At 41.5% G+C, this 22,690-nt stretch overlaps 1 protein-coding gene across 3 annotated transcripts in view; it reads left to right on the forward strand.

Annotated features, from left to right (window-relative positions):
• The window catches only part of RNF144B (ring finger protein 144B), an 85,946-nt gene that overhangs the window by 39,549 nt on the left and 23,707 nt on the right, over positions 1-22,690 (forward strand). For 2 of the 3 annotated variants that reach the window (XM_039712050.1, XM_039712048.1), the window contains one exon: positions 14,148-14,337. In XM_039712050.1, coding sequence (XP_039567984.1) covers positions 14,173-14,337 — 165 coding nt within the window. In that variant the 5' untranslated portion in view covers positions 14,148-14,172. Of the gene's footprint in view, positions 1-5,675; positions 5,721-14,147; positions 14,338-22,690 lie in introns of all 3 variants that reach the window. The other variant, XM_039712049.1, reaches the window with a different exon arrangement.

The raw sequence follows: 22,690 nt of genomic DNA on the forward strand, positions 1-22,690 counted from the left end.
GCTGCCAGTGTCACTGTGAGCCGAGGCCATCAGACCTCCTTGCATATCCTAAATCAGACTTTGCCTTCAGCTTCATGAGGCTGAAAGTGATTCTGGAGCTGTGCTTTTCCTCTGGTACTTGCCCAGAGCTGAGTACATTCCCTCCTCTTCCTCTGGTTTCTCCATGCCAAAACAGAGCCCAGTATAATGCACTTCACAAATTGTCTTCTTTGCCCTTACAATAATTCCATTTGAAAACTAATCTTCTTTTGGTTTGCAAAGGGAAACATTGAACAAAACAAGAAAGAACAGACTCAAAGGGAAAGACAGCAATGATTTTAAGCTCAGCCTCTAGCATTCTGTATTTCTGCTGAAGCATAGCTGAGCTGCAGTGCTAGACTATGAGCCTTCTCACTTGACAGAAACACAGGTCTGAGGGCCATCATACACTGCAAATTTACCTAGTCTTGCACAAACATTTACAGAGATGCTTGTGCCAAATAACTTTGTGCTGATCAGTAAGAAAATAGTGTTCAGTAATCGTTCTGTGTCTCTTCTAAATGGTTTCAGTTCAGTGGGAACTGAGTGGGCTTTACATTCATAAAGTAGGTCACTGCTAGGAGATACTAAAACACTAAAAAAAAAAAAAAGTATCTCAAATTACAAAGGTCCTTATCCTTCCCTTCCTGCTGAAGTAGAACTTTTCCAACTCCTAGTCTTCCAGGAGGAACAGAGGTGCCAAGTAGGAATTTTTAGGCTCCAGAGCTGCATTGCAAACATGCTTTCAAATTAAAAAAAATGCAGCTATGTAAAAAAAAAAAAACAAACTGTGTTTTTGGAGTTCACTAGATCTCTTTGTATGTATTGGTACTTGCGTACAATGACATATGTGTTTCTCATTTTTGGTTTCTTTTATTCTATTATAATAATGAAAAAAGGTCATTAGTTGCCCAACATCTGTGTGGTTTTTTCCTATATTTTTCTGAGAACCTGCTCAGCCTGCAAGAGAAAACCCATAATATGTAGTTAGAAAGGTCACCAGTTTACCTTCTGCTTTGACTTTCCTTGGTTCCTGCAAGCACAGTTCCAGTTTTGGTGGAGCTTGGGCTAATTTAGCATCCTTGCTCCTTCTGAGTGAGTCAATATCTCTGGAGTCCCAATGCCAGCCAGAACCAAGCACAATGATTTGGTACACATGAATCTGTCTTTTGGATCCATGCACACTAGAAAAAATTCCCTGCATGGAGTTTCTTCCTGTGTATTTCCTGAGCTTGTTGTAGACACTGTCATCAGGGGTACTTGTTATAAATGCTTTTTGTTGCAAGGAGAGACAAGAGAGCATAGAATCATGGAATGGCTTGGGTTGAAAGGGCCCTTGAAGACCATCTAGTTCCAGCCTACCTGCCATGGGCAGGGACACCTTCCACTAGACCAGGTTGTTCATAGTGCTATCCAACCTCACCTTCCAAGGATGAGACATCCACAGATTCTCCAGGCAGTCTGTTCCAGTGTCTCACTACCCCTCTGAGGAAAGAATTTATTCCTAACACCTAATGTAAATCTCCCCTCTTCTAGTTTAAAACCATTCCACTTGTTCAGTCATCATCTCCCTGTGTAAAAATAACTTTTTCTTTTTTTATAGACCCCCTTTAGCTACTGGAATGCCACACTGATGTGTTCCTGGAGCCTTTCCCTCTCCAGGCAGAACAATCCCAGCTTTCTCAGCCTGTCTTTGGAGGAGAGTTGTTCCAGCCCTCTGATCATCTTTGTTGCCCTTTTCTAGACGTGCTCTAAACAGGGCCATGTGCTTCCTGTGCTGAGGACCACAGGGCTGGATTCAGAATTCCATGTGGTGTCTCAGCAGAGTAGAGGGGCAGAATCCTCCTCCCTTGATCTCCTCTCTGCTTTGCTTTTGGTGCAGTTGAGGGTGTGGTTGGCATTTTGGACTGCAAGCACTGATGCTGTTGACTCAAGTCCAAGTTTTCATCCACGAGCACCGCCAAGTCTTTTTGGCAGAGAAGCTCTCAATGAGTTCTTCTCACATTCTGTACCCATGTCTGGGATTGCCCTGACCCAGGTGTATCACTTTGCACTTGGCCTTGCTGAACCATTTAGTTCTTATGCACCCACTTCTCTAGTTTGTCCAGATGCTGGTTAGGAGACAGAATACTGAATCACTTTTTATTAGAAGGAAAAATTACCATTTTACTGTCATGTTCATGCTTCTGCCCTTTAATTGAGACTGTCAGTATATTTCTGTCTGTTGCAAGCTTTTCTGCCTTTTGCTTTGTTGTAAAAATGAGGAGAGGATGGAAAGTATAAGATGTGAGTCATTACTGAAGGAGTGGACATTGTCTGGGTATCTGACAGAGGCTATGATTATATTCAGGTCTGGTTATACAAACTGTTGAATTTCAGATAGACAGGAACGAAACTTGCAGATCTGAAAACATTTATATGTTCTATATATTTGAAAAAAGGAAAAATCATGGGAACAGAAGAGCCGTATCTGTTTTTGGGGACTGAAACGATTCCTTCGAGGCTACCTCTGCTTACGCTCTTATGTACTGTATGTTGCTGTGGCATGGGGGAGATTTATTTGCACATGTGTATATATAGCTGCAAATAGTTCAAAATTGCACGCTCTAAATCCCTATGTACATAGAAGGCAAAACACATTTCATGACAACTAGCATCCAGGCTAATCCCTTGCATGCAAAGAAAATTCCAGAATTAAGTAGAAGCAGTGACACACAGGCTGGCACTGGTTATGTCTGAGCAGGAGGTAGGAGAGTTCATATGTTCTGCCTGTGATTAATTTTTGAAGCATTCTGATGGAGGTGGGGAGATGATGAAGGAAAACAAGCCAGTCTTCCCCCCCTTCAAAAAAAGAGGGTTTCAAAGCTGTAGTCATTGGGGAAATGGAGCTGATCCTGTGGGCTGTTTACCATTGCAGTCACTGGAACATTTTCCACAGCAGTGGGCGCTCTGCCAACCACTGATACTGGAACTCTTCCCCATGGGGTTTACCCATTTTAGGGCTAAGATAACATCCACAGGGCCAGCAACAACTTGCTTGCTGAAATTTTGCATAATGGAGAAGATGCAATCTTGCACCCTCTTGACCTCTCTCCACTGTTGCCCTGATGGTTTCAGTGGTGAGGACTCTTCATCACAGTTGCCACAGAAAATCTGTGGGAAAGGCAATCATGCCCTTTGGCAGGAGTGAAGTAGAAGCCACATACATGTACATAATTTAGACAATACTACTATGAGGACATGTATTTTTAGGATTGGTCAAATTTTTTGTTGCAAATACCCAAGCAATGTGCATGGCTTGAGCAATTTCAGCCCCCTTGTTAACATTGCTTATCACATTTTGGGAGGATGGACTAACAAATCAAGGAAACATACACTTGTGAAGAATAGAAGAAAGTCAGGAATTCTTGTCTTTTCTCCCAATTCCACGACAATGAGGCCAAAAAGCCTGTTTTGCCTATGGGCATTAGTTGTCACGGTCATAATTAAAAGACCAGCCAGCAGAAAGTTTCTAGAAAGGTTTCTGTAAGACTGTAATCCTATAATGTAACAAGTCTTTGAGTTTTCAGTCCTACTTAGTCATTTTTCTGAGAGTTTGGGAGGTGGGGCAGGTTCTGTCAAAGATAAGCTCCCAGTTGCTTATCTTTGTGCACATAATGCACAGGTCCATTGAAAAGAATTCCTTTGGAAACACTCCTTGGCAGGACTTGGACTGCATGGCTAAGATCGTGAAGAGACTAGCCAGCTGTTAGCAGAGACTGAGGCACTTGAGGCTGAAATATCATATGTTTACAGGTTGCTGTTCTCCCTTGTAATTATTTCTGTAATGAGTGTTGAAATTTGGAGTAGAAGTGAGGGAGTGATGAATGCAAACCTCTTACTGCATTTGATGGACCCTTCTGGTTTATTACATTTCTTGTACTAACATCTGGATTTCTAAGTAGTTGCATAGAGCCCCTGAGAAACTAACTGTGTTCTCTGTGCTTGGCACAGTACAGGCAAAAGTCTTGTGAATGCTTGGAGCCTGAAACACAGAGACAGAAGGGGAATGTGGAAAATAGGGTGGGAGAGGGCAGGGCAGCAATGAGACAACATTGTCTTGTGTGATAGACAGTGTCATCAGCCAAACAGCGTTTTTCTCAGGTTTAAGCAAATGCTGTATTTGTCTTACACTGTTAATAAAATGCAGAGCAAAATAGATAATGTGTGTTAGAAGTGTTTATTTCTAAAAATGGGAATATACAGTTGTTTTAAAAATACATGTCTGTTAAAGTTAGTCAAGAGTATAAGACTACTTATTTTTGCTATTCCAGCATAGTTTGTATCTTCTGTTCAGCAGCATGTATGTGAGGCCTATCAGAAGTTAGAGGTGCTCCAAATTCAATGTGGGGCTCCTCCACACTGGAGCAGTAGGCAATATGGAAGGAATTGCCTGCAGCAGAATTCCTCCCAGGACCTCTCTCCCAGAATGCTGGGCTGGGAAAGAGGGAGATGAAATGTGAGTACTCAGAGTACAAGGAGAGAGATGCTAAGTCAGGGGACTGTTACTGGTGTTTACTTCTACTTTTTTGCCTCTGCCTATCTCGCCGTAGACAAGTTGGAACTTGTCTTTTCCTCATCTCGAGTTGCCTTTGGAAGGACTTGTTGAGGAGCTGTCAGAGGAGTGGCTTAGGGATGCACTCCGACTAGTTTAACTACCAGTCAGGAAAAGCAGTCCTGATAGTTACTTCAGTAAATGTGTTTCGTTTCAAAACCGCCTCATGTCTGGGTCCAAACCTCTACTATTGTTTCTTGCCAAATTTCAGCACAGTCAGTAGCTATTCATGTTGTTTTCTTAATGGCAAAGGCTTATGTTAGAGATAGTGACTTCCCCAAGGTGTAATCCTCAGATTTGACTCCCAGTCTTTAATTCACTGACTGCCCTTGTAGCTAAGACTTGAAAGTTACTGCTGGGTAAGCTTTCTAAGTCATTGAGATACATTTGGAGCAAGGGCAGTTTTAAATGTTTTAATTATTTTATTTTGATTACCTCAAATAATATATTTACTGTATAGTAATGAGCAGTGTATTTGGCTGTAAGATTAGATAGGGGCAGATTAAAATATTATATGTATTAGTTTTGTTCACTGAGCAGTCACACAAAAATCATAGGAGGAAAATCAACTTATAAAATCAACTTATTCTGTTATTTTTGTTGATGTAAATCTAAAATTGTTAGAAGTGCTTTTCAATGCTTGCAGTGAATAAGTCGATAGAACCATATTCTTGCAAGTTTGCACTTTCTGTGGCTTAACAAAACTACATGACAAATGTTAAAGGTGTCATCTTATTGCAGGCACTGAAAGAAAAGTTCTCAGATCACCCCTTCCAAAAATAAACACATGTTAATTTTTTTTCAATAGATGGCTTTCTGTACATTCTGTTTTCCACTGCTTTCACTTTAACAATGTCTGTTTACAAGTATTTCCTAAAAATCCTTTATGTTAGAACAGGCCAATGTTGCAAATGTCTTCTGAACACATCCTATCTAAACTGTAAACATTCCAGCTCAGGGATTTAGCATAAAACCAAGGTTTTGTTATCTGATTAACAAAAATAAACATTTTTTTCTGTGTCAAAGGCAAATTGTTACATCTGACTTTCTATTCCTGTTTCAGCAGAGACAGCTAGCCAAGTTATCAACCCATTTGACCTCCCAAAAGGTCAGTTCCTTTTACTTAGTAAATGCCACAGTTACCAAAAGCCTTCATGTGGTCTGAAAGAAAGATCTATCATTTGTCACTTTGAAGAATGTGTTTTTATTTAATAGTGGTATATTACCTCTTGTCAACAGGATGTTAAAAGTAAAGTACACCAAACTAGTTTGGGTGGAAATTCCTTGTAGCTTAGCATTAACATATGTTGCATAGTGTCATTAAGAACAGAGGATGTTATTTAGAAAAGCTTTAGATTTTAATCTCAGACCTGGTAACCAGTACTTGGAATTTCACTTCGTATAATTTTGTTGTTTGAATATGTTTTGGAAATATTTGGAAATGTTTGATACCAAAACACTCTTAGTTTTCTTGTCTGACTGCATTTTATTTCACTGCATTTTGTGCTGATCAACTTTGCTGAGCACTGTGGGCAGGATGAACATAAAACCTGAGGAGAATCCTGCTGTTGACGTCCTTCAGGACCAGGAGGTCACCATAAGCCTGTGCCTGGGGCCAGCACCATCCCACTGCTCAGCCCAGTAAGCCTGATACATCTGGGTCACCCCGAGATGGAAACCCACAGGCCTGCCCAGCACTCATATCCAGTAGATCTGGTGCAGGAAGCTCTCCAGCCTGCCAGTGTTGGTAGAGCTGTGTCCTGCACGTTGATTCGTGCTAGTTTCAGGCACAGAACTGAGTGAAAGTGGTGGCTTCTGCAGTATGGTCTGACCTCATCCCATGCAGAATGGCTTGCTCCCATCCTCATGGACTCCATAAGAATTGCCATGGTGTGGCTCCTGTCAGTATTGGAAAGAGTCAAATATCATGCTTTGATTGTGCATTTGTTTAATAACAGGCTAAGTTATTTCTCTTTTAGTTGACATGTTTTTATCTTTAAGTGATCCAAAAGTACTTTTCCTAGCTCCCTTCAGCTGTGAGTTGCAGCATTTATTTCACCATTATCTTATAGATTCCCTGTTCTTGAACTCTCCTGCTCTTTAGGAGTGGAAGGGGGAAACCCCCACTTTTTCCCCTCTTGTCTGTTCTCAAGCAGTATGGCAAGGAAATCTATAAAGTATTACCACAATTTCTGTTTCAGAAAAAGAAAAAATTCTGCTATATTCACTTAATATCCATGGCCTTCTTGCAGAAAACCTCACTTCCCTGAGGACATATAGACATAGGGTCACAGGAAGTTGCTGTGAAGAACTGGTGTTCTAAATTTTCAAAGTTATTCATACCTCACAGTATTACAGTACAGTAGAGAAATTATCCTACAAATGTATTCTCAAAGCCTTGTGGAGACTGATATATATGTGTTCTAGTGGTGTTTTGGTTTATTAGAATGTTTTGGAATGATTGGGTGCATGTGATATTTGGGAAGCTATTCAATGTGTATTTTAAATATCCTAAATTGCTGGTATAAAAATTCCTGGCAGAAATCTGGATCATATTCTGAATGACTACAGTCAGTCCACTGCATTCCTTTAAAAGTATTTGATATATTTATTGTTTGCTTGCTAGCATGATATGAAAATACTGCATATAACTACTGCTTCTTGAACAGCAACTCAAGGTTTTGGAGTTTTTTTCCCAGGCATTCCAATGAAAACAAGTGAGAGAAATTGCCTTTGGTGTGTTCTCATATATCAGCACATTTACTTAGGCTGCTTGTCCTTTAAACAAGTTTTCTGACAATAAAATTTTTACTAGAAGAAAGCTGTCATGAAATATTATACCTCTGACTTTTCTTAAGCCTTGTTCAAAGAAAACAGATATTGAAATGCTTTTAGTCTCTCTAATGCTTCAGCTTGGTAGCATATTATGGTAATCCAGAAATGGGTTCTCCTTGTACACGCATGTAATCAACTACTTGCTGTTTTAAGGCTCAGATGTAATACAATAATTCTGAATATATTAAAAATGTATTTAAAATGAGATCTTCTATTTGTGGATCTGGTTGCTTTTTTTGAGAGCATGATTTCAGAAAATCTAAGTACTTGTTTAACTTCTTAATAACCTCATTTAAATAAAGCAGAACATTCAGGCTTTGATACACAGGAGCACTTAAACATATGATTAAATGTCATTCTTGAAGATGAAGGCTTTTTAAAATTGTGGCTTTAATCATATGTTTTACAGCCTAAATGGATCACTGCGTGATAAGTAATGCTGTATGGACTGGATAGGAAGCTCTGTGTAGGCAGTGCATATCATAAAGAGAAATTAATGCACTGTGGGTTAGTGGTCTATGTGTAGACCACAGAAGCTCTAGTGCACGTGACTCAAAATAACCCTCTGAGCAGAGATGCTGAGTTTAAAAAACCTGTCTTAGTAATGAATTTTGAATGACATTGTCTTGAGAGAGCTTGGACAGCTAAGGACTTGTAACTAAAACTGCTAATGATGGCATTTCACTGAAATTGATAGAAATGTGGGTTTCTGACAGCTGTCTTCACAAGTCCTAATGTCACAGCTCAGTTTGTCTTGTAATTTGACCCCATTATCTTAATACCGCTCTGTTACATTTTTAAAATCTTTCTTTAATTGCTCTTTTTCTCCAAGGACCTGATTTTTAGCGTTGGTTTTGAACACTCATGTTTTTAAGTTAGTTTTCTTTTTCTATTTTACTTTTTAAGGAGGGAGTCTGGAGCCTTAGTTACAGGAAGCAACAGAACAACAGAATCCTGAGTGAACAATGTCAAACCAGGTTTTTGTATGGCACCGAAGGAATTTCATAATGGGTGGATTACTTGAAAAATCTCTAGGGCATGAGAAAGAATTACTTGCAGTGCTTGCAAATGTGCCTCCAAGAGAGTTTAGTAAATAGCTAGTACACTAAATAGGAGTGTAGCACACATGCTGTGAGTTTGTTTTGATGCTAGATTTTTTTTTTTTTTTTTTTTTTGTAAAAGAGGGAAGTGCTGTGCTAGGTGTTAGACCCACGTGTATCCTTGCACCCATAGGGGAAAACTCATTAAGGACCCTTTTTGTTCCATTAATGTCTCTGGGAGCAATGGGTCTCATACTGGTGCATTTCTTGGCTTCCTTCTAATTGCAGGCAAAAGCATACAGCTTTACTAACTTCAGCAGAATTGTTTGTAAGCACAGGACTTGAATTAGCTTCTCCAAGAGCCGTGTTTGGATGCAACATGTGAAAAATGAAAGCATAACTTGTGGTGCTGAACTGACTCTATTGATTCTCCTCCAGCTTCAGTGCAAGATGCTTTAATGAATTCTCTGTGATGTTTCTAAGTGGTGAAAGTCACATTCAGACACATTTTTTTTTAGCTAAATACAGTGACTTGGTTGCAGGCAATGTCCTATTGTTGCGGCTCCGGAGACTGCCTGCCTTGTTTTCTTTATTGCATCTATAGAGTAACTTCTGTTCTTCAGTAGTAGTCATGGTTTGAGGAAGCTGGGCAGGCTCAAGTGAGCCTTTGTGTGACTGTAACAAAGATGTTACCTTAAAATTCCTGCTTACAGGGAAAATTTCAGCAGTAGGTTGCATCGATTTTTGATACCTCTGTGGAGCTGGGGTGGCTTGGCCTTGACTGTCTCCCAGACACCCACCCAGCTGCTCTCTCACCCCCATCACAGGGAGTTAGTAGTTTCCACTTTGGGATCCTAATGCCAGGATTTGCAATGGGTACCTGTCTAGAAGCAGGTAGTACAGATATTTGCTGGTAGGAAGTAATTTTCAAGGTTAGACATCAGACACTCTAGTGTCAGGAGACTCTGAAGGCAAACAAGTTCTTCATTCCTTCTTCCAGTGCTTTTCTTCTGTTTTTTTATTTCACTTAAAATCTCCATGCTTTCTGTTAGAGTTTCTGCTCGTACTTACCCTTCTCAGTCCTTTCTGCTTTGAGCACACTCTAATGTTTTCTTGCTAACGGGCAGCGTTGAGATGTTCCAGAGCTACAAGAAAGCACACAGCTTTGTCACCTCCCAGAGACAAAGCGAAAGTGTCCGCAGGCAGATGAGTGGAACGGAAACGTAGACAGGTCTGAGTGCTTGGCGAGCTCTGGTCCTGGTGACTGTGCAGTTTACAGCCCACAGGGCTGACCCTCCCCAGCTCGCTCGCATTTGTTCAGACTTTGTGGTCCTGCCTCATCCTGTGGCATCAGCACCATCAGGGTCACAGCCAGGGAAGTATGAGTGTTCTTATGAGCTGAGCAGCATACAATTTGAGGAAAGATGTCCAATTTCCTGGAAATCCTGTGCAGTGTTAAAGGAGAATGATCTGCGTGTGTGTACGTGGCTGATAGAAGTAGACAAAAAAAATGGATCTTCCGAGTTCCTGAGTGTTTACGCATTCCTTGCCGTGATTTGACCCTTCCTTGCCATGATTCATGTTGGTGCGGGATTCAGACCAGTACATTTCTCTGGATTAGAATGCCCTCAAGAAGTGTTTATCAGTATTCCACAACGTCTCATGGAGCCCGTGCTGCTGTTCAGTGGAGGTTTTTTTTTGCGGAGTTGAGGTGCTGCACTACAGTTTCAATGACGCATTTCTTGCTTTGTTTGGGATGCTTTCCTGAACAGGTCATTTGTGTTTGTAAGCATGCAAGGGAAGCTTTTAATGTTTAACTGTGTGTTGTATTTATATGAGTGTCCATTATTTTTCAGAAAGTTTCCATTTACTTTAATTTCTGATCACTTTTTTTCATATAACTAAATATGGAATTGTGTTTTACTTTTTGCTCCTTAATTGTTCTTCAGTGACTCCCTTGTCCTGTGCACAACACATACACCCAAGATGCTTAATTTTCAATCTAATCTATTGGCAACTCACTTGTAATTATAATAGGAATTTTAATCCTCTGTAAAGAGGACTGATGGATGTGTAATTAAACAATGACCGTCTGTGGGATAAGTGTAGCAAAGTGAAAGCCATAAAAATTCAGAGCAGCTGAGGTGGAACTTCATGGCTTCCCTGATGCACCTGGAAAAGTCAGTTCTGCTAGGCTGATAAGGTTGAGGAGATAGTTGAAGATCTTGAGGGAGGACAACGCATTTTGAACTGTTGGGGAAGAACGGGAAGAGTAGTGGCTGGGAACTGGAGGAAGATATTGTTATTGCCATCTGATCTGATGATGATGAGAACGAGATCAGTTCTGTAGGGGAGGTCCAGAGCGCAGCTACTGCTGAATGGGGCTACCCTTCTCTGTTACCCTGAGCTCTTCCCCTAGCGTGTGTCCCTTGGTAGCAGTAGCAGAAGTCCCAGTTCTAATGGGCAGATGGAAGGACCAGTGGGCTGGGTTGCTCTGGGAAAAGGCCACGTGCCTGCTCTCCCTTTGACAGGCAGGTGTTTAGTGCTAGCAGGATGGCCTTGCCTGTGCCAACCTGACCAGAGAGCTGCTTGTGGACAAGCTGACCTCTCAGGGACCATGGGAGGAGTGCTCTTCCTGGTAGCCACAGTGTTTCCTTCAAGGGCTGAGCAGGCAGGACGCGGAGCTGTCTCCGTGTTCTCCGATGCTGTTAGCTTTGTTTGATGAACTCCGATGGAGTTAATGGGGCTGCAAGTGAGTGAGCCAGCCTGGGCTGGCTGGGGGTGGATCCTCTAACGTGTCAGGCTTGCTTGGTGCTGTCTGCTAGAGTTTTCCACAGGGACTCCTGCCTGTTTTAGGGAGAACCTCAGCTGTGCTCTGGCATCTTAGTGTGAGGGAAGGGTAAATGTGTGCAGGGACAGGGAGCAGAACTGAATTTAACCTGCAGTCTTCAGGGACAACTGTTATCATCAATGACAATGGGATATCATAATGAGTCCCTACAGTCATCACACTGTGGCATTAGGTTGCTACTAGCACAGAGCAGTGTGTCAGGAGCCTGCTCTTCACTGTCACGCTGAGTGCTGCATTTAGGCCATCTAAAATTAGCCTCTAGCCCTAAACCTCAATCATACACCTGAATCTTCCTACAGCTGCCCTAATGCTGCCTGCATGCAGGGTCATAACCCTTTTAGTTATAAGAAGAACACTGACTTTTGAAACAGCTGTATCCATTTTATATCCATTCCCTCATCTTGAAACATTCCTACCTGTTCTTTTGTGCAGCTCTTCTTTTAGCATTGCTGCCTTTTACTGTCTAAATGAAGAAATCTCAGATCACTGCAGAGTGAGGGTGAGTAGCTCACCTGTACAGATGCAGCTGCTGTTGAAAAGCAACCTGAGTAAATGTGTTACAGTTCTCCTAAATACTGAGATAACGTCTAGCACGTAGGTTTAAATAACAGGTAGTTCTTGATCTGCCATAGCGTTTCCAGTGACTCAGTGTTCCCCCCCACCCCGCTGCAGTAATTACAGAAGATTGTTGCAGTTCCTGACTCAGAGGGAGACTTCCTTCTAAGGCTTCTGGCCATGCTGGAGCTCCAGCTCTGCAGCTGTGTGGAGCAAATTGTGAGGGACATCAGGGTAGCAGGCCGCAGGACTGCAAAAAGAATAATGTGGGAGTAGTGTATGTTATGAACTAGTGATAGCAAGCCATAAAAAGAGAGTTTGCTTTGGATTTGTGGTCAGGAGTTTGGTTGCCAGAATCTTGGTCATGATGCTCATATCTCTTGAAATTGTGTGCTTACAAGAAAGACATTCCAGGTACAAATCTGATGGCCTCTCTGACAGGATAGTCTAGGAAACTACCAAGTGTAAAAATTAAAAAGGAATAAGTGTTCTCTGACCTAGATTTATTGTGGTTTTGTGGCTTTTGAAGATAAAGTGTCTTCCTGCAGTGGGCGCATGAGGCTTTGGGGACAGGCCTGGGGATGGGCTCAGCTGTGAGTAAGGTTATGAGGTGGGAGCCGTAGGGAAAGGTTCCACAAACTCCAAGAGCCCCATCATTCTTCCCCTAGGGAGCAATTCAGCAGGCACTGCAAGTCAGTACATCACATATGCATTGATGGTCTGCAGCTGCGTTGGCCACTCTGGCAGCCACAGAATGGCAGCAGGAACGTGCTGCCAAATGTGACCTGACAGCCCTGCCCAGAGGGTGCTCAGGAGTGCAGGGGAGGCCAGCAGAAGAGGACCAAAGGGCTCAAGTCTCTGGTTTCCCTCATGAGCTGTCAGATCTGACAAGCACATCGATAGGTCTTGATTGGTTTCATGTTCATGCAGCCTTCATTTGTGGTGCAGCACTTCAGATTTAGTGGAGCTGCACTCTTGGTGCTGCTGCAAGCAGCTGTGCACAGCTGGCCATCAGGTCTCTGCTTGTAAAATATGTGTGAAGGTTGTCCTGCCATCAGCAAAGTGTATTCAGAAGGAGGTCTGTGGAAGTTGGGCCAAGTTTCTTAGAGGTGTGGATAGATTTTTCTGTGCCTTAAATACTGTGGTGAACCTCACTGTCTCTGCTGAGGTAGTAAAATCTGCAAATAGGCTTTGCATTGCTTCAGCTTAAGCACAAGGATATTCTCTTTAATTCCTTTTTCAGTGTTACTGTCTAAGAATGAGGGTCTTGAGATTTTTTATGATTATGGTGCAGTGTTTTCAAATGCTTAGGCCAGAAAGCATTACATGCAGACATGGCATTTCCATCTGCTGCTCATCAAGGAAGAGAAATTTCATCCCCAAGCACTGCTGTGACGTGTAGTGAAAACATGGCTCTGGTGAGCATCTCTGTCAAAGTGCTAGTGCACTTGGTTCACAAACATCAGTTAGATGCCTCAGAGGTCTGTGAAATAAATAGAAGAGCTGGAAGCCAGGAACTGGGATGCTTTTTGGTATCATTAAGGCAATGCAAAAAAGAGTACCTGAAATGCTCTTACTCATTTGGTTTTAAGCTCCAGCCCTGTGTGAAGTAGCTCATGCAAGCTGAAGCCCTTTCCTGGATTTAGATGCCTTCACCATCCCTCTTGCAATAGAGTGCCAGCTCACTGTCTCAGTGACAGAGAAGATGGAGTTCATGGTACCCATCACCAATGTTACAGACTAAATGTTTGAAGTGCTTGCCTAGAAAGTGGGAATCTGGTCTTATCTTGCACTGCCTAGGGGAGTTTCCAAGCCACCAGCTGGAATAGAATGTGGGAGTGGAGACACTCACTGGAACTGTGTGGGTGCAGAGAAGACTGAAGGATCCCATTTGGGTGGGAGAAGTATGAGTCTGAAACTCATTTGAAAAGGCAAAGTGATGTATAAAATGCCCCATCTGTGTGAGTTTTGTTTTGTATTTGGCTTTTTCTTTATTTTGGTGTTAAGCAGCCTGACTGAGGTGCTTTGTACCAGCAAGGTGATGTTCTCAGAGAACCCAGCCAGTTCAGGTCTTTTGAGAAGGTGTGCTCTCTTTGTAAATTTTGAATGGCCTGAAGTTGAGACTGGCTCCAAGATGTTGAGTAGTACATTTGGGTGTGCATGTACTTTTATGGATCTGAGATGTAATTTTTCAAAGCAATGGAAGTGACTGCATGGCTTGTACGAAGTTTCAGCTGCTGATTTCTCTTTTCAGGCTGAGTTGCACCATTAATGACTGAATGGGCTCTGCTGAGAAGGCTTGTCCTCACACCATGACAGCTGATGAGTCAGAAGCTGGAGAGTTAGCTCTGGAGCCTCTCTTCACGTGCAAGCTATGTCTCTGTGAATATTCCCTGGATAAGATGACCACTCTTCAGGAATGCAGCTGCGTCTTTTGTACTGCGGTAAGATCTGTAAATACCCTTACATTGTAGAAGCTGGGTAATTGAAGATGGACAGAACTGTGAGATGGGATTACTTGTCTTGTACAAGCATGTGTTACACCCATGCTGACACAGGATGCTTTTCTAAAGAGCATTTGGTGTTAGCTTGTCTTGCCTTATTTAAAAGATTTTTCTTGTTGTTTTACTTTTGAAAATTTGTAACTAACATATGTTCCCATGGCAAGTACTAGTAAAAGCCATGAATAAAAGGGAAAAAAGTTGCAGTTTAAGAGTGTTGGAGAACACACACAGTTTGCATGCAGTCTCAGTATTTACTTCTTTTTGGAGCAAAACTTTTAAATATCATAGGATAGCTGTGAACTTTTTTTTCCCCTACTGTCCTTTTCTGTGTTCTCAGGGACCTTTCAAGTCTTCTATGTAACTTTTAAGGGCAATCAGAAAACCTAAACAAAAATGGCCTTTTGAACCTTTGCCTCTGTGCTGCAGATTGCAGAGATGTTGCTCAGGTTGCCTATAGTAGTCAGTAAGGACTTTTTGGCCTGCAAATTCAGATCAAATAAAGCTGGTGGAAATGATAGAGGGAGAAGTTGAATGAGCTGATAAAAGCCCAAAGATAGTAGTGCTCTTCTGGTCTCTTTGTCAGCATGGGAAAAATGGACCTTGTTTCTCTGGTGATAGTGACTTTGATCTACCGCACTAATGTTAACTAATGTACCTGACCTGAAAACAGGTCAGAAGTCACTGGAGGATCTTGGTGTGGTGTTTTTTTGTTTTTGTTGTTTGTTTTTCATTTGTTTGCTTGTTTTGTTTTGATTTTTTTTGGGGAGGGTGTGGTTTGGTTTTTTTAACTCTAGAATAAATGTACTTGGTTTTATTTTTGAAAAACAAATTGTGAATAAGCATCAAGCAAGTATGTTTATGTTTTACCCTTGATTGTTTGAATTCATGAAGAAATTGGATATTTGTGAAGCCAGCTAGGGTGAGAATATCTTCACTTACACTGAATTCAGAGTAGCTGAAACAGGATGTGTATTTCAAGAAAATAAGATTGATTAATATGCATTTCAACCTGAACTTCATGAAGTTTGTTTTCCATACCAACTTGCACGAAACATTTCTGTATTTTAGTTTGTAGCAAAAGTTTGAAGAACACATAACCTAAAAGGTAGACGTGAAGATACTTCTTTAAACAGAAAAAACCCCAGAAAACTGGCGAAGTTGATACTTTTACAGTGGTCCCAGTCCTGTCCCAAGAACTGTGTCTCTGATTTAGTACTGTTAATGGTACATGAACTTCAGTGCTAGCTGGGTAGAGTAACCCTTAGGGAAGCGTGGTTGCCAGGCAGAGCTGGACTCTGCTCTCCAACAGGATACTGGCCAAAGGGAGAGATCAGGGATGGCTGGGGATGTTGTTGTGCCTGCATGTCTTCTTTCCATCCATACACTCCTTCCCTGGCCAGCACCAGGAAGAGAGTCCTCTGAGCTTGGTGCTCCAGTGCTGTGACAGCATCAAGAAAGGTGCAGTTGTTTGGCATCTGTGCAAACTTGGCTGACTTTGAACCAAGAGCCAGCCATGAGTGAGTCTGAATGCAGCTGGGAGAAGCCTTTAGACACGCTCTATTTATTTCAATGGGCATAATATGCCTCAATTGTGTTTATGCTCCCAAGTCCAGCGTTGGTCTGACTGTTGCCTGTGTCCCAGCGTCCTCCCAATGGATTGGGCTGATGCATGCTGAGACATGTAGATCTTGCATCCTGTAACAAAGAGGGCTCTGGAAACTTTTAACCTGGCTACATGGCTCTCTGTCTTGATGCCAGAGCAGTTTCTGGGACGCTATATGAGTTGCATTTTTGGGCAGCCTCCAAAAAGCAGTGTCAGAGCAGCTTGACGTGGGGTGCTGGGACTTGCAAGGGGGACTGCTTGGGGCACAGCCTGCAGCAACTCTGCTGGTGTGCCGTGCCCTAAATTTCCTCTCACCCATGCCAGGATATCTAGATACCTTCACACTACACTTAAGAAAAATTTTGGGGTAAGGATATGTACTGTGAGCTATGGGGTTGAGCACCGATCAGTTTTGCAGTTTTTCGGCTAGCAATGCTTTCAGCTTGTATAGATTATTCTTCTGTCAGTAAGGGTAATTGTATAGATCCAGGAGTAGTATGAAATTTGAAATAGAAAAGGGCTTGACATGGAAATAATAGATTCTGCTCCAGTAAACTGAAACCATTGCTTTCGTTAATTTTTTGTTCTGTTACATGTGAAGTCTTCTTCTTCTTTTTTTTTTTTCTTCTACTTAATGGTGATGCTGCAATGATGATTATTTTTCACACTATTTGTGTCTGTGGAAATAATTGGAAATTGTTACTATTTAGATATCTGTGGGAGTGAGGTTATATTTCCTTTCCATTTGTAGTCTGTAAAACCAAGGCATTCAAACAACTTGGAATTGTGTACAGCTATTTTTTCAGCTTAGAAACTCTTGCAATAAACAAAATACCCCATAAAAGCTGTGTTCTAGCCAAAGTAAGTAAACTGTGCCTTAGAATGTGTATGTTTGCATTTTGGTGGAATGTTGCTAGTAGGGCAGGAGTTTTTCAAATAACTGTAAACATTTTTACTCTCTCTGTTCTCAGCAGAAAAAGCAGATGGCTTGCAGAACTTACTTGCCATCTTACTTGGTAGCTCAGTCAGGCCTGAAGAGGCATCAGCCTCATGTTTTTCAACATGTGTTGCACTTGGCATGAGATTCCACTGCAGTGTGAGATAAAGCACACATCTACACATCCCAGGAATTTGGAAATGGCTGTAGTGTACCTCATGACTTGGTTTCATTGTGTTCAGATTTGTATTAGTTTTGAATGAAAGACTGATCTCTGAAGAGGGTTGGGAAGAGATGTGAGATATATTTTATCTGTGAAAGTTTTAGAGGACTGAACTTTACATTATTCAGTTCATTTCCTGTATCTGTAAAATCTTTGCAGAGTGCCATGCTGTGGTGCACACTTCTAGATACAGATATTCAGCAACATCTGTACTGCTCAAGCTCCACGATTTTATGGTCCCTTTGTCACCTTTACTTATCCCTTTCCCAAAAGGGGAGGGAGGTCTCATCTATTGCTGATACTGCTCATATTGTTCCTTGTCTTCCCACTCATCCTTGAATATATTTATGGGGGATGTCCTTCTTATCATCAGGCCCTTAGGTTTACCTTTTGTTGCAATTTTCTCTTCCTTGGATGTGCAGTTACTCAGGTTTTTGCCCCGGCGGTGGTCATGGTGCTCACATATGTATGTGAAATAATTATTCACTGTGTCTGTCCACACCATTATAGTGTTAAAACATACAGTATTTAATTGCACTTTAGTGCATCTGGGTCCAAAGCAAACTAATATTAATTACTTCTGGATTGAGTCACTTACAGAATAACACTTTGAATATTATACTTATTTCTGATACAAGTTCCTAAATGTTTGCTCTTTTCCTTCCTTCTTTGCCCAGAGAGCTCTCACAGTGCCTCACTCAGGTAAGACTCAGGAGTGCTCTGGTGGGGCAGTGCCAGGAATGGGCGGGTCACACTCCCCACTTTGCCTTTGCACAGCACACTGGGTGTTTCCCGGGCTTTGGTGCTCATTAGGCAGTCTGGAAAGTGTGCATCTAGGAGACTCCTGCCTTTTCAAAACATGGCTGAAACTGGGAAAGCAGCAGGGAGAGACAGTGAGTGGTATGATCACGTGCATCTTGCATCTGCTGGGCTAGAATTGCCCTGGTGTCTGGCACAGCACACTCAACCCTTTGGAAGTGCTAGAGAGGAGTGCAGGACTAGCAGTAACACTGGAAATACTGAGGGCCCTCTGAAAGACTCGGTGTGAGCCTGTAGCCTGTAGGCAGTCGTGAAGGCCAGGTTTTAGCAGGTGGGATAAGATTGCCCTGGTGGCAGTGGTGACAGGAGGGAACCAGTGCAGTGCTGTTGCAGAAATGTGGTCTTAGAGGTCAGTAAAAAACCCAGGGTTGGCTTTTTCCTGCACACCAATTCTTTCTTGGTTTTGTCTTTCATCTTTTCACTGCCTCCTCTTAAGTATTTCAGGGCCCCAATTAGAGCCAGGTGAGCAATAAATGGGATTGCTGCTATTTATGTCAAGCAGCAGCTTATGTCCATCTATCTTGTGTGTAATTCACTGGCAAAGGGTTTGAGATGTTGAAGACAATGTGTAACAAACTGAAAACAGAAGACGCTTTCAAGTATGTTGTTTTGTATTGTTGGCACAGGTTTATGCAGAACTAGCATGATTCACCTTTTTTTTTCCCAAGCAAATTCTTTGTTGAGTCTTGTACTTCTGAGAATTGTGTGAGGCAACTGAGTTACAAAATGTGCAAAACAAATACCGTGATGATCTACCTGTTTGTTATTTTGGTGCACACAATGCAGTCCAAATGAGATTAAACTTCAATGCAGCCTTAGGAGAAGGAGAAGTTAGCATGCAAGCCCAGGTAGCTTCTGTGCTCTTTTGGGCTTCTACAAGTAGGCGGTGTTCCAAAGGCAATTGGAGAACAAGATTTCTGCTGTAGCTGTGTGTGACAGCAAGGCTAGGGCTAGGCATGGGCTCAAAAGGCTCCTTTGCTGCTGTGGGCAGTGTGGTACCATGGGCAGCCACCTGCCTGGGCCCTGGCGGGCCTTCAGCCTCGGAAAGAGGGTGCGGATGGCTGCTTTTACTAGAGGAGAAGAAGAAACTCTTAGAGAAATAGGAGTTTCTCTGTTGGTACTTCATCAACAGGAGGTTCTAAGGCTCCTCTGCTTTCCTTAATCTTTTCAAGAACAGCTGTGCATTGTCCTGCCTCCTTTGGGTGGCTGAACAGTGACGTTTGGCCCTCAGCGCTGTGAAGTTTCAGATTGTTTGTGGAGGGGAGCACTGGAAAACTGGAAAAAGTAATGTGAGGGGTCTTTGCAAAAAACATGAGCAGAGGAGTCAGAGAGCAGAGGAGACCAAGTAGACCAAGGACAAGGAGGAGGCAGATCCCATTCTTTAATGGGATACCTGCTAAGTGAAACAACTTGTGTATCAATAACCCACTGAAATAATACTTAGTAAAAATTATGAGTAAGGGAATAGTTGGATTTCCATCATCTAGCCAACACTGGGTTTTAGTATCACTTCTGTTTCTTTGTCCTCATTTTCAAGAAGGGATTTGTTCTCTTTTTCTCCCCATCCTATGAGATACCTTCTCACAACTGCACCAGAACACTCACTACCTTCTCCTCTTCCTAAATATACCTTGTGCTGCAGTGCCCCACTTACTTTATATAAAGCTCATCTCAGGCTGTTTTCCATTTGGAAGTGTTGACATTTGGGATTCTTTCTTTCCCCAGCTTGACATTTGAAGTGTTTTGGAATAATTTTTTTTCAACTTTTAAAAAAGAGAATTCCTACACCTGGTGATATTGGCACTGAACACAGAGCACTTCTGTAGTAATTCAGACATTTTAAGAACTTCCTGTATGTGTTTCTGTGCAGAGTAACACCAAAGGCAGAGTTGGCTTTACCTAAAGAGTACAGATGTACCCATTGGCTTTTGAGGTATACTACAATACAGGAAGAGGGACTGCATGTTTCTGAAGTTAGTGAAGGTGGCAGCCTCTGGATGGTGGCCAAAGGAAGATGGGAGGAAGAGGCAACTAATGTTTTAATGACAGCATTGCATCAATGCAGTTGGTGTTATCTCCATTTAACCAACGAAGAAATCAATGTGAAGTAAGTTGTCAATTCCTTGAAGTGCCACAGTAACTCAGCCAGACTGTGACATAAACCTCATGCTCATGCCTGTTTTGTAGCTGTTGGTAAGGCCAGGTCTGGCCTGATGTGGATTTTTGGCAAGAGAAATTATATTTGCAGCTGGCTCCGTTTTGTGAAGGGTGAGTTTCTCTGATCCTTTTCTGTTTAGTGGTACCACTTCATGGCAACAATTACCAGGAACCTTTCCTGCTTTTTATGAAAGGCTGCCAGGATGTCTTGGGCCTCATGGTTTCAAACTGTGTTTCTGAGCAGAATTCAGCATCACTGGTAGATATTTTGAGACAAAGGTGATGACAATATATTTCTCAGGTACATTTGAAGGATCCCATAAAAAATAGGCTTTGGGACCAAGAGGAGGCAGTTATCTTCTGGTCCACTGTCGTGTTTGCTTGGTGTTTTCACTTGATCATGACAAAATTAAATTCTTATTAGTGATATTATTCCTTCCCTCGTCCTGAGCCATGAACTGACTGTATGTTCTCCGAAGCTACAGGGGCATTTTTTCACTTTCTTTCAAGCATCTTTCTTGATAAGTCTCTTATGTGGTCTGATCTTTTATCCATTGGATCTTCTGTCCATTCATTTATCACTGTATCTGGTCCCTAGCAGTTAAAATAGAGATTGGGCAATATGCATATTTCATTAGAATTTTGTTTCTCATTTTGAAGTGTGCCTGTCATATGTTTATCTGTAGCAAATTAAGAGATTTCTATTTTTGTCATGTAGTTTCTAAAAACTTCAGTTGGAAGAGCCTCACTTTTTTTTCCAAGTGAAGTACAAATGGCTCCAAGCTAATTGCCAATACACTTGTTTCATCTAGTTTTAAGACCATTTGAGAGATACATGAGGAGTTTGAGTACCACACATTCAAAGTGACTGATCCATTTTGGTGATTGGATGTGTGGAAGTGCAGATGTCACAGCAACGATGAACATATTATTTAACATTATATAGATGTGCCATAAACACTATGAGTACTGTCTAGGGGGGTACATTTATCTTAGTATGTGTTTGATTAGATACTGGGTAGGGCAAGGTGGTTAAATTTAGAGTTCTGACGTGAACTGTCTTACTAAAATTAGTAATACTAGATTGTGTACTCACTAAAGAACAGGTAACATTTCTAAAGCATAAGAAATAAATGAATGTTATGTCTCATTGAATAAAAAGTACATAACTGTAGCCCAGAACTAAAATAAAAACTGAATGCCTATCTGTTCATCTGTTCTGAATCATGAGACACTCTGGAATGTCAACTGAAATGTTAAGTATTCTCTCCATATACAGTATTTCCGCACCCTGCCCCCAAACCTGGAGTTTGTAAAAAAGCCTAGGCTAAACAAAACCCAAACCCCAAACAAACACAGTTTTGAGAAGATCTCTGGAAGACAGATTTAACATTGTATATAATTCCTGTGGATTTTGAGAGGGAGACCTGAGTTTTTCTTCTTTTTTTGGAATGGAAGTTGTCTTCAAGTTACATGTTAGCAGGAAAGACCTTGTTTTGGCAAGATGCATTCAATCATTTTGTGCATTTTCACATTTAATGTAGATCATGGCCTAGTACTGTCTGGGAAATACTGTAGATCTGTTTTTTACCTTTCTATAATTGAATTAAAGACCAATCCCTTACTTATCCTGTACCAACTGCTGCTCAGTGGCTGGCAGCAGTATCGGTGGCATTTGACAGGAAAATAAGCCAGTGTTTTCTGTTTCTTTTTTCTTTCTAGTCCTCCCTCCATGTTTCTTAATAAAGATACCTGTTCAGTTTTGTCATATTACATATGGGGTTTCTTTTATGCTTCTGTATGCAAACTAATGAGGCTGCATTTTGGGAGCTGAACAGCTGCAGGCAGGTCGGAGAGGAGCAAGGTACTGGAACATGTCCAGGTACTTGAAAAGCAGTATGCAGGAATGATTGAGATCCATCTTTTGTCTTTGATACATAAATTATCTGAAAGTGGATTTTAATAGAAACTTCAGATTTCACAGTGAAAGGGATATAGTGCCTTTGTCACATTATTACATAGCAACCTAACACTGAAGTTACACTTTGAACTCATTTTTATGTTAAAGTGCACAACTGTTATGATCCCTTTGCAGAGTAAATACATAACTAAACAGATATATTTTTCTTGGTAAGTACATTAAGAATAGCCTCTGTACAATATACTTTTGGGAAAAAAAGGAAAAAAGAGAAGTTAGAGCATCATGAAGAAGTGTTGAAATGAAAAATCCATGAATATCCTGAACAGAATTTTCATTCTTAGGCTCAAAGCTGACCATAGAAAGCACTTCTGTTTATTATTGAAGAAGGAATCTTTTACATTACTAGTTTGTGCATTCCTTGATTAGACTTTTCAGTGTGTTTTTAAACATGACTCCATCACGTGTCAATGTACTCTTTCAATAGACCCTTAGCTCCAGGAGGGGAATATGGGGGAATTAGTGAGAATTTGCAAGAATTTGCCTAAATTATAACCTTTCCTACGTGTCTTGCAAGATACAAAAAAAACCCCAAAAAACCAAAAAAAACCACCAAAAAACTTCATAAGTAGCATT

Source organism: Passer montanus, unplaced genomic scaffold (genome assembly GCF_014805655.1).
Source record: "Passer montanus isolate IOZ18808 unplaced genomic scaffold, ASM1480565v1 scaffold26, whole genome shotgun sequence".
Taxonomy (NCBI): Eukaryota; Metazoa; Chordata; class Aves; order Passeriformes; family Passeridae; genus Passer; species Passer montanus.